Raw genomic sequence first — 12,523 nt, 5'->3', positions numbered from 1 at the left:
ATTGGCTGATTTCGCTGCTTCTCTACCAAGACAGCCTTTTGATTGGACAACTAAAAGGCGTGCTCTTCGCTCCAAACAAATCAGTATTTTTCTATTGGTCAATCTGAATGTCAATTGCAGGCCCTTCACATCACATGGTGACTGTAACATGGCTGCTGAAAACACTTCTGGCATAAAGATGTCTGCACAGAAAGCTCTTTCTGCCGTTTCTCCCCTCTCTCTGCGAATTATTGCTGAGTGCCCCGTGACAAAAGCAAGAGCTTGTGATCTAATACTGCCACACTGCGCCGTCAGCACCCCGGTTTTCATGCCTGTGGGTACTCAGGGGACCATGAAGGGAATCACTGTGGATCAGCTGGAGGGTCTTGGATGTCAGATATGTCTTGGAAACACATACCACCTGGGCATGAGACCGGTAGGTAAAACTGCAATGATAGCAGTTTTCTTTATGAATAACTTTAATAGTGGCTGTACCAAATGATGGCAACTTTTTTGTAAGTGTGTTTTTCCCCTTCAACACTACTGTCTACAGGGGCCTGATTTGATCGAAAAAGCCAATGGTTTACACGGGTTCATGAACTGGAAGAGAAATCTTTTAACAGTAAGTACTGCTTTTCTTAAAGAAGAGGTTCACAAGTCTTCGAGTCTTTTCTTAAAACAACAGTCAGGTGCCCAAAGGAACACTGAAATAGGGTTTCCTTGCCATTATCATTCCTCCTGTTAATACTGACCATTAGAAGATGCCTTCATAATGCACTTACAATGTAGGTGATGGGGGCCAAAATCCACAAGCCTCCTGTGCAAAAATGTATTTAAAAGTTTATCTGAGGCTAATATGAAGCTTCAGCTGTCCAAATTCAGTAGATAGCCTATCTTTCAGTGTTACAGTCTTTTTAGTGCCAAAGTCCCTCTTTTTCTTACTATACTTCCACCACAGCTCAACAGGGAGACACTGCTTGAGGAAACACAAAGAGGGAATTTGATACTTAAAAGACTGTAAATGTTGCAGATATCCACTTAACATAAAGTGAAAGTGCATTTGAAGGGGATTTTTTAATAGCCAGTATGAACAGGAGGAATGATTACAGGGATAATAACCTCTCTCAGTGTTCATCTTGGCACCTGACTGTTGTTTTAAGACAGACTTGAAAAATTGTGAACCTATGCTTTACTTAAGCATAGATAATGGAAGAGTTGAATGCAGTGTTTCACCTTCCTTTTCTTACAGGACAGCGGAGGGTTTCAGATGGTATCACTTGTTGAACTCTCAGAGGTCACTGAAGAAGGGGTCAAGTTCAAGTCCCCCTATGATGGCAAAGAGATCCTCCTAAGTCCTGAGAAGTCCATCAGCATACAGAACAGTCTTGGTCTGCAATGAGTCTAGTAGTTTTAATAAATGTAAAGTAACAAAGATTTGGACCGCATCCTCACTTTGCCAGTGACTAACAGACAGCATCTCCATGTTTCTCCGTGTTCTTTCAGGTTCAGACATCATGATGCAGCTGGATGACGTGGTCAGCAGCACCGTGACAGGACCTCGAGTGGAGGAGGCCATGCACAGATCCGTTCGCTGGTTGGATCGCTGTATAGCAGCCAATAAAAATACAGACAAACAGAACCTTTTTGCCATTATCCAGGGTGGGCTGAATGCAGATCTTCGCAAAGCCTGTCTAGATGGTAAAAAATCTTGTTCTGTTACGATCCTTTTTCCACTTTTGATCGCTTACTCTTCTCCTTGTATACCTGTTAGGCCAATGATATGTTAAAATGCTATGGAAACCCAATCAAATAGAATAATTTTACCAATCCAGTGAGGAAGTATGAGTCAAACTGGTGGCAGGCAGCTTGGGATTTGTTCCAAGTGTCAGGATAGATTTTTCCTGTCAGTTTTAAAGGGCATAAATATCGTGCAGAGATATTGACAGCAGCCATCAATCTGCATTTTGGCAAGAAAAAAAGCGAAAGCCACATCCGTTTTAACGTCGGGTCTTGTAAACTACCCAGTTATAAACAGTTTTACTGTGAGACACTGATGATCGGGGTCAAACTTACACTTATGACTCATGCCCTTCTTGTAGAAATGACTAAACGTGATGTTCCCGGTTTTGCGATCGGAGGCCTGAGTGGAGGAGAAGAGAAGGATGACTTCTGGCGGATAGTCACGCTGAGCACGGACCACCTGCCTCGAGAAAAGCCTCGCTACCTTATGGGTGTGGGGTACGTTTGTCTGTATATTGTAAGATTCCTCATGAGAACAACTGTAGCGTTTATCGCCGTGTGTGTTATAAATTGACATAAAATGTTTGCCGCAGGTACGCCGTTGACTTAGTGGTGTGTGTCGCTCTGGGATGTGATATGTTTGACTGCGTGTTTCCCACCCGAACTGCAGTAAGCTCTAAACCTCACACACTGATAAATCATTTTTTAAATCAACTAATTCCACATGTGTGTTTCTGACAGTCATGTTTCTTTCCCTGCAGAGGTTTGGCTCTGCCTTGGTGCCTTGGGGAGCTATACAAGTAAGAAGTAAGCAGTATGCCAAGGACTTACAGCCTATAGACCCAGACTGCCAGTGTCCCACCTGCAAGAGGTAAGTCGAGAACAAACAACAGATTGTTATGTAAGCCTGAAGGTTTGGCTCACCAAGATAAATCTTGTGCGTCGTTCCTCTTTAGTTTCTCAATGCATTTCTCTTCATCGGAACAGAAATTAAAGTTTATAAAGGACTGTAGGGCCCAAGAAACCTTCATTTAGCAGCTGTGGCTCAGGAGGTTGAGTGGGTTGTCTACTAATCAGGTTGGTGGTTCGATCCTTGGCTCCTACAGTCCGCATGTTGAAGTGTCCTCGGGCAAGATACTGAACCCCAAATTGCTCCCGATGGCTGTGCCGTCTGTGTGTGTGTGCGAAGGAGTGAGTGAGCATTAGAAACATTGTAAATCGCTGTGTCACTCCTGATGATCAGGTTGGCACCTTGCAAAGCAGCCTCTGCCATCAGAGTATGAATGTGTGTGTGTGTGTGAATAGGTGAATGTTGGCATGTGTTTATAAAGCGCTTTTAAGTGGTTGGTAGACTAGGAAAGTGCTATTTACCATGCAGTCCATTTAGACTTGATTGCCCTGCAGGGAATTACTTCATTTTGGTCTAAAAGAGGGCTATTTTGCAGATACAAGCCTGCCTTGTGATTTTTGTCAGCATTTCATTTCATTTATTATATATATTTTCACTATATATCACAGTAATAAAACACCTGAATAGACTTACAGCTATTTAAAATGATTACTCTGATCACAGGTGGCTCAAAACACTCAGACAGTGTTGTGAAAGGAGGATAGTCTGAGTGTGCAGACAGGTACATTTTTGTCAGTGCTACAGTTTGGTGCCTGGTGTTAATACGTTTTATACAATATATATGTTTTTTTAAAAATGTATAACTGGAAGAAAGGTGTGAATGATATTCCTGTCTTCTGTTTCAGACATAATCGGGCTTACCTGCATGCTCTTTTTAAGAGCGACACTGCCGCCATGCATCACATCACCATCCACAACATTAACTACCAGGTCAGTATTTGAAATGTCTCTTAGCATAAAACTCAAGATTAAAGCAAGATTTAACAACAAATACAATTTATCACATAATGCAGCAACACTTTACTTCAGGTTCTCCTATTTAACATTTATAAGCAGTATATAAGCATTTAATAAATGGTTTATAACACACTATAATGTAGTTGTTAGCAGATATAAGTGTTTATTAATCTATTTGTCAACAACTATATTTCCCTACCGTGGGCACCTATGACTGGAGACTGATGTATAAACAGAAAATGAATGACCACATTGTAAACAGTTGTAATAATATAAAACATGTCTTCATAGGAGAAGTTATAGTTGTGGATGAATGCTGTATATCAATAAACACTAAATAATGTCCTTTATATCTGTTCACAACTACATTACAGCCTATTATAAACCATTTATTAAATGTTTATATACTGCTTATAAATGCTAAATTTGGGGATGTAAAGTGTTGAAATATAAGGTCATCTCTGCCTCCAAATAATTGGAACAAAATAGCAGATTTTAAAATGACTAGTTTTCTGTCAGTCTAATAAAATTGTGTGAAGCAAAAACATGTCGATGTGCCACACTACGATGTTTTTATCAATATTAAGCACACTATCAACTCATTTGACTTCAAAAAGAGATAAAAAAAATGAATTTACAAACATTAAAGTAAATATATTTTTAATCCAATATTAAATCTAATTACTACAATATATTTTTTTATATTTTTCGGGGGGGCATTTTATGCCTTTATTATAGGGACGGTGAAGAGATGACAGGAATGTAAGGGAGAGAGTGAGCCACAAGTCTACATAATATGTTCCTAAAAGTCTAATTGCACTGACAGAACATGTTTAACTTTACAAATACACAAATTTAATATGATTCAAATGATCATCCTTCAGTGCTCTCTTCAAACTTGTTTTGCAGCTCTGGCATTATCAAAAAGATAAAGAGTCTCCTCTTGTGACAGATGTGTCCCAAGATATAATATTCATGTGCATCACAGATACTGCCTGATTATGCAACATATTCATTATTTATTTTTTTCAAAGGTTTTCTGGTCATATTAGTGTAAGTATTTGATGAAGGGCTATGAAATTTTATAGACATTTGTGGTTTCCGGTGGATGAAACCTAATGACTTTGGAAATTTCCTGACTTGTCATTCAGCATCATGCTCGCAAAAGTTGTGCTCGTCCAACATAACAGCATAACAGGATACCTCTACAGCTTAAGTGATATTAATGCTAATATGCCAAATATTTAGATGTTACCTGCTGCCATGGTAAACTATAGCACGCACAAAAGCTTTCTGTATATGCTTTGGATGCTGACCTTATATGCTGTAAAGGTGCAGAACAGAAGATGATTTTCAGCTGGAGATCAATAATCACATTATTTTTCCTCAATTCATCAAACCTTTCTCTCTGCAGCTCACCCTGATGCGCTCCGTGAGACAGAGCATCGTGGATGGCCGATTCCCTGAATTTATACAGACCTTCATGAAGCGAATGTTTCCCTCTCGTGACCAGTACCCCAGCTGGGCTGTGGATGCTTTAGCCTCCGTCAACGTCACGCTGGAATAAAACTTGGAAGGCGACTGTTTTAATTCAGTGCGGGGATAAATGTCAATCAATGACTGACATATTTTATATATTTTTAAGTGACTTTTTTATGGATGCTTGTTTTCTACTCTTTGTTTACATTTACTTTGCCACTTTTGTTGGTGGTGAGGAAAATGGCTTTAGATGTGAAGAAATAAAGCCTGATTGTCTTTTGTCACAACCTGATTTACTCAGCCTCTGCAAATTGTCCTCAGAGTACGTATTATGATAATGTGCGACTGAATGGGCTTTAAATGAGGTTTGAAACACATGAACTATCTCCTCTGATACGCTCAGACACTTTTTGTTGTTACCATGGCTACACAGTCAGGCCCACCCACTTGAAATGAAATGTTTTGCCTTCCTGTCAACCTATTTTATGTGGATGAGCTCATTACAAAGCTATTTCATTTTTGCCGAAGGCTTAATATTAATAAATGAATATGCATTTTCTCTTGATTTACTCCACATCCTAACAGACTGGTAGTTGTCAGCTAACTGTTCAAACAGAGAGATGAACCTGGCTCACAACAGATTGTGTGCTTGTGTCATTTCACAATGTCCCACCAGAGGGCAAAATATACAAAACCAGAGCAAAGTGTAACAGTAAAACTAAATGATCTGCTGTATGGGTTATAGTGGAAACAGTAGTTCAGCTGTCTCTAAGGAAAGATAATATTAGATTTTTGTGCAGGAAATAAAAATATCGACATCAAAATTATTCACAACCCAGAGTCGGCATCTATCAAAATAGTATCAGATTATCATTATCCGCATTATCCATTGTTCATCATCTTATCATTAATTAATTTAGGAATAATCCTGTTTGACCCCGTGAATGAAGGTTTTGATGGGAGCTCACGGAGGTGCTGGTTTATCAAGGCTCAGCCAAAGGTGATTAATATTAATCAATGGAAGTTAATTTGAATAACACCTGTTGTCTGTGGCTTTGAGTCAACAGTTCTCTTTAAGCACCACATTTGAATTTCATTAGAGCTTCTATTATGGCCACAGGCTCTACAACATTCAACCTGTGACATGTAATGAGTGCCAAGCAAACTAGTATCTGGCAAAGCAGTGTACAATACAACTGAATTTTTACAGGTTTTGGTGCATAATGAGAGTTACAAGTGAGACAAGTTTAATAATTAGTTACAATAAGAGCAAACTAAAATATTATAGGGGGAACTATTCTATGATAATATTGAGTTCATAGCGATCTTTTGTATTTTTACATCATCATAGCCCACATTCACGGGAACTTCTAGCTCTGTATGTGTCTTCATTGTGTATTTTTTAATAATTAATTACAGGATTATGATTCTTTTTTCATGAGGAGGGGGGGTTTGTTGGAGTATCCCTTGCTTCTACTGTGTATTTTGATTATATTTAGCCTGTGGATGCTTAGTGAGAAAGCAACAGCACTCAGAGCTTAGTTGGCAAGCCGTGCAGAATCGTGTTAAGTGTCTGAAAATGAACATGCACAACCAAAGGGTTGCACTAAATAAATTGAATGCGTTCTCATGTATAGGCTATTTCAGCACCAGAATAGCCAACATGGAAAATGTGACACTGAAAAGAACTATAAACCTACATGCTAATATTTAGAAGCCCTGTTAACATGAGGAAAAACTACAGCTCTTCATGCAAAAATAATAAATATGTGTCGATATTGTAGACTCACGACTGACGCGCAAAGGTCCCCACAGAAGTGTGATAGACATTTCTGGGGATCACGTGTGTACGACAGTTTTCCTATTCAGGATTAGAGTGTTCACTATTATACTCATAATGCAGCGCAGATGTTGATGGAGAACGTTTATTGTTGATTTCAGGGGTATTGTTTTTTGTTGTAGTTTGTTTTTTTTCCTGACATGAAAAGTCGTCGCAACGTTATTTCCCAACGGTTGATTCCATATTTGCAGTCGGTGCGTCCATGCGGAGCTCATTCAGGGAGGATGCTGGTGTTGAGAGAGATAACCAGTTGCTCTCCAGCTGTCACAGTAAAAGTGGAGCCTCCCCTACGCACCGACGGATGAGCATCCTCTACCTGTTGCCTCGGCGGGAAGAAAAGTAGAGCTGCATTCAGACGGGTGCCAAAAAAAGAAATAAGTTGATTTTTCTTTTTAGGGGGGAGGTCGAGGATGATGCCATGAAGTGTATCATCAATGTGTTTGTCATCAATCAACGTTTTGAATAGAAAGAGGAAAAGGAACGGAGTTGGTTTTGGGGTGGTCCACCTCCTCGGTGTGGAGGTGCGGTTTGCGGTGATCTTTGTCTCTGTCTCTGGGCTCTGAGGAGGAGAGCCATGGTCGAACTGGAAAAGGAGGTGCTCCCGCTGCCCCCTCGGTACCGGTTCCGAGACCTGTTGCTCGGGGACTGGCAGACCGACGACAGGTAAGGAAGCCGCTCTAGCACCGTTTACGCACGGCGCACTGAATCCATTGCGTATATGTGCGCCATGAGAGCATCATGTCATCTTACCTAAAAAGTATACATTTGTTTTGTGTTTGTTTTGTGTTTCTCTCTGTGATCTCATGGAGTCAGGTGTGTAAATCTGTTGGAGTGGCTGTTTTACGGTCAGCTCTGCAGCTCTGTTGTAGTGGATGCTGCAACAGGTTTACTCGTTACCGTGTGTGCGCAGAGGCAACTGTTGCTAATAGTGCTAATACAGTACTAGCACACCAAAAGCAACATATCCGTTTAATCTCAATGGAACATAACAGAGACTAAATATTCATTGAGTAGCCTAAATTTTTTTGATATAATTTATTTTCATTGCATGCAAGTGATGCATCTTGTGTACATCAACACAAGATGCATCACAAAACATTCCTTTGGTGGCACCCACCAAGAAGGAAATCAAGAGCGAGCATCAGTATGTCACCCTATTCGTGTTGCTCCTCATGTCATAATTCCTGAGATTTACAGTGAACCATTTGCTACCTGGACAGGCAATTTCAAGTGGATGCTCTCAGTAACTGGCAATTAACCTTTGCTTACACTCCATTTGCAGAGCACTAGGCTAGATTTGACGTGCTATGTGATATATATGCATTGCTTAATTTGGCTGTTTCATTATGCTGTCTAATGGAAAAGCTTAACCTCCATTTCACACGTGGTCTCACTCGTTGCTAGGTGGAAATAATGCGGACCAAAACACTTGCTCTTGGAGTTGAGTGGGTGTCTCGAATCAGTTAATTGGGGCACCTTGCTATTGAAAGCACGGAAGAGATGACCAATCCAGGCCCAGACATTGCCAGACATTACACTATAGTGCTATATCGTACATGACATCTTACCATAGGGGTAAAGTCTGTCAATAATGCATATCATATTATTGGAATTGTGTCTATGCTAAAACATCCAGTATTGTTTTGTGATGAATCATAATATTATACTGCGCGTGTACTGTGTCCCTGACCTCTAAAAGGGTCTCTTTTTTTTTTTGCTCAACTGAAGCTGAAACAGGCCTGCTCACTCTCTTCTCTGATGATCTTCTGGCCTTCTGTAATTTGTCAGCTATATTGCCCAAGGACAAATGTTTCCGAACCAGAGTGCAGTGTGACCTCAGTCACCTGATTACAGAGGCTCAATGACGGGAGGTTGCTGCTTGTTTCCTGGAAGTCCACAAAAGACACAAAAGGATTTTTGATGGTCAAGGTACCGTTAAAAACAAGAAGAGTTGACAACAACATGGATAATTTCACCGATTGAATGAAACAAAAACAACAAAAAAGGTATATAGAGGCTTTTTGGTTGAGATTGCTTTGGTTGGTTGGGAGGCTGCTGAGACAGTTGGAGAGGAGTGTGTTTGCTTGTGCCACAGATGTGCTGTAATACCCCGTAAACACAGTACGATTAGGATGATGTGGATAAGTGTTTCCAGGGATATCCTGGTGTCGATCACTTTCGGGGGCTTAGAAAGCAGTGAGGTTCAATTAAAGCCCTTGTGTGGGCTGTTACATTTATTTTGTCATAGCCACACATGCTGTCTGCTTCATCTATTAGGTAGATCCTAATTATGAGCATTTGCATCTCTAATGTGTGTAACTGTGTGTGTGATTGCCACTGTCTATAGCTATTCAGTGTGTGTGATCATCCATATGCACACATGCTTTCATATACACACATTTAGACACCTGTGAGGGAGAAAGACTGATTAACAGAGAGCTCATGGGTCAAGATGTTGATCTCACTGTCCAGGGAATATTAGATGCTATAAAATGGACCGATTAGAAAGAAAGCAAGAGCTGTGATTGAAAGTGACAGAACGATTAATTACAGCTGAATCGCACAGAGTTTATCTGCCATGGTCCATTAATCTACAGGATAAGCCTTTAACTAAGAGACAGTGGGTGCAGGTGGACGGATATAGCTCCATACAGTATGACCGCATACCGGCGCAAACATACTCTCACACATCAAAATGTCAACATGTGTACACATAACTTATCTCCTTGACACTTATGGTTGCACTCTGCTCAGGGGAAACATATATTACTGATCCCTATAATCCTTCGTCTGTCCTCCTCTCCTCTCAGCTGGCATCCTTCTGGGTGTGTGTGTGTGTGTTTGTGTGTCCATACGTCGTCCTCTTTTAACATTCACACCCTTCACCCCCCACCACTCCCCCTTCCATCCCACTCCTCCACATCTTAGTTCTGATTGAAGTGCCTCCAATACCATGCTTTAACCCCCTTTCAAGAGCTCTCTTGTAACTCAGTGGAATACATTTTGCTGAGGGCTCTCAGGTGAGGCAATTTTCAGCACAGACTTTTTAAAGAAGAGAATTGATTTAATAATTTATTCCGCACAGAGGGATCTCCTATGCTTCTGATTGTATCTAGTGCCTTTTTTTAAACATCTGCTGGTGTTTTTTTTTTTTTTTTTAATATTTATTGTTTTAGTCGGCCTGTGTTCTGGGGCAATGTGGTGTGTGTCAGAGAGGGGATGTCCTGGCCCCCAAGGGTATATTCACGAATATTGTATTCCTTAATTTTACACTGCTTTTGGTGAAAGCCAAACAGGATTTGGCTATAAAACAAAAAAATTGCAAGCATCGGCTGTCCAAATTTTTTAAAAATTGGAACAAAATAAAATTTGGCTTGTTTTTTTTTTATCTGTACAGACTGAAACAAGCCTTCTTCTCCTGCTGCTGACAGTTTCTCTACAACTGCCAATTATTGTTATCGATGTAGCTCCTATAATCCATAACTTTAATCAAGAATGTGTCTGATAATTGATCAGTATGGAATGTGTGTCCAGCAGTTAGAGAAACATGTCAAGGACAGAGACGGATCTTTTTAATGTCACCGTGCTGATTACATCGACACCATTTATATTTTCTGGCAATGAGTCAGAGGCTTCTGTTTTGAGGAAATGCCAGATGACTAAACAATTAAATACAGATCTTTTGCATGCTGATGATAAGAATTTTGCCAGTCAAAGGACCTATCTGGTTTTTGCCCAAAATGAACTTGATATCGAGCCCTGAAATGGATAATTTATTCTGCCTGGTTGTTCCTATTAACATAAATCATTGACTCTGTAAATCACATCACAGCTCATTAAAAATTGTACAGTAAGCTAGCTTTCTTCTAGAACCTTGCAAGCGCTCTTTATTCACAAATGAACTTGTTTTATTCATTTTGAGAATTCTCAGAAGAGTGAATGTCCTGGCGTAATGCACTGCAATTACTCCGGCATTGCAAAGCAATATACCATTATTCACAGGCTTGATAGCTTGCTCATAACAGCCAGTCAACACACATGACTCCCAGCGTGGCTCTGTTGTATGTCTAATTTGTCAGAAGTAAAATGAATTATAACAAAGTCTCCATTGCTCCACAGTAGCCCAGCCTCAGCAGGAGCTTTCCTCAGAGTCCAATATTACCATACAAATGACAGCCTTTTGTCCTTAAAACAATCTCTTATTGGCTGTCGCCTCCACATCTTCTCTCACTCAATCTCTGTCTACTCTCCGCCATCCTTTCTCCTGGCACTCCTACTCCCTTTGCCTCCCTCTTAATTCCTCCAGTCAAGGCTTAATCTAGTAAGGCCAATGTGGAGCATGATCCATCAGTATTGTCAATATGTGTGCCAGTTTTACTATGCTTTGACTTCACTATAAGGTGAACGTTGGAGTCCTTTAATGAGCCTTTCAGAGCTCATGCAGGTTGGATCACAGTCATATTGTTTAGTTTAAAAGATAGCAATCACTGTCAAGAATGGTAGCGTTGTGGATGTATAATGCATCATGTCAGTGGAGTCTAAGCTGGAATAAAGGGAGGTTATTAGCAATGCAGACGGCGTGTATGGTGAGAAGAGTCACTGTGTAAAGGTGATTTTATCAGATTTGAGGCTGGGTGAGAGAGAAGGGCAGGGAGGTTGGGACTATATTCTGGGACGGCATGCTGTTAATAAGTGGGGGGTGGGGTGGGTGCTGTAGACCATAAGGCATGGACTACTCCACCCCTCACACCGTTATCACTTCTTTCGTGGTGCCCCACCCTGGACAGTGCTGTCCAACACAGCAGTGCTGATTAGACTGAGCCATTAATGAGCCTGACTCAAGGATTTAATTTCAAATAATTTGAGAAGTATACAGCTATTAGAGAGCTAGAAAGTAAGATTTAGATGTTCACAAAGCATCTTTATTATTATGACAATAAAAAATCATTCATATCAAAGAGGCAATGCATGTCACACATGCTCATATGAATCATGAAACCTTAATAAAATCCTTTAACAAAAAGTCAAAAGTCATTAGGCAAATCATAGGATCTTGAAGGTACAAATATTTGTAACCTACTTGAACGAGAGACCATGAAAGAAGGCCTATTCCATATAGTCATATATCTCAAAAATAAATTGCGTGGAACAGAACATGAGGTCAAACAGAAATAGGCGAACATAGAAAATGGAACTTTGCACATTTGGACACTTTTCAGAACAGTATTTTTAGTGTCAGCTGTCGTTTCTGTCTCTCTCTCAGGCACTTAGCTGGCACAGAGGGAGGTTTTGTCGCTAGCCTTTTGACCCCACTTGCTAGCTAACCAGGTCAACATGCACATGCATCAAAAGTTCTAACAAGCAAAAATTGCTGTGTGTGTGTATATGTGACCGCGTCAGACTGCACTCATGTGAACATCGTGTGCCATTTACTGACTGCAGACATTTTAATTCATTATTTCATTATTTATGAATGCAAATGAAAGCAAAAAAGGGTATAATTTAATTTCACTATAATTCCATCCACAAGTAACACAATGACAGAATGCATGACTATTTTGGACATGGGTTTCATACAATTTCCATGATAAAAAAATCTGAAAGCAAAATTCTTCATC

The 12,523-nt window shown here is 40.2% G+C and overlaps 2 protein-coding genes across 2 annotated transcripts in view; both read left to right on the top strand.

The window, feature by feature from the left end:
* The first annotated feature begins 103 nt into the window (after nt 1–103).
* On the top strand, nt 104–5,357 carry qtrt1 (queuine tRNA-ribosyltransferase 1). The gene is made up of 9 exons (XM_044332500.1): nt 104–415; nt 533–601; nt 1,229–1,367; nt 1,483–1,677; nt 2,079–2,217; nt 2,313–2,388; nt 2,481–2,590; nt 3,475–3,559; nt 5,001–5,357. The coding sequence occupies exons 1-9, from the start codon at nt 149–151 to the stop codon at nt 5,151–5,153; spliced, it is 1,233 nt and encodes a 410-aa protein (XP_044188435.1). The 5' UTR covers nt 104–148; the 3' UTR covers nt 5,154–5,357.
* A 1,781-nt stretch (nt 5,358–7,138) lies between these two features.
* LOC122967636 (potassium channel subfamily T member 2) overlaps nt 7,139–12,523 on the top strand; it is a 39,549-nt gene continuing 34,164 nt past the window's right edge. The window contains exon 1 of the mRNA XM_044332385.1: nt 7,139–7,568. Within this exon, the coding sequence (XP_044188320.1) occupies nt 7,480–7,568 (89 nt within the window). The 5' untranslated portion in view covers nt 7,139–7,479. The remainder of the gene's footprint in view (nt 7,569–12,523) is intronic.

Source organism: Thunnus albacares, chromosome 17 (assembly GCF_914725855.1).
Source record: "Thunnus albacares chromosome 17, fThuAlb1.1, whole genome shotgun sequence".
Taxonomy (NCBI): Eukaryota; Metazoa; Chordata; class Actinopteri; order Scombriformes; family Scombridae; genus Thunnus; species Thunnus albacares.
The sequence above is the reverse complement of the archived record's forward strand: the minus strand, read 5'-3'. Positions and strand labels throughout refer to the sequence as shown.

What these genes read in the sequence shown, in the direction of transcription:
- qtrt1 (XM_044332500.1), top strand. Translation starts at nt 149, where the DNA reads ATGGCTGCTGAAAACACTTCTGGCATAAAGATGTCTGCACAGAAAGCT. An exon ending in GGAAGAGAAATCTTTTAACA is followed by an intron (nt 602 to 1,228) that starts GTAAGTACTGCT and finishes CTTTTCTTACAG; the next exon opens with GACAGCGGAGGGTTTCAGAT. An exon ending in TCGCAAAGCCTGTCTAGATG is followed by an intron (nt 1,678 to 2,078) that starts GTAAAAAATCTT and finishes CCCTTCTTGTAG; the next exon opens with AAATGACTAAACGTGATGTT.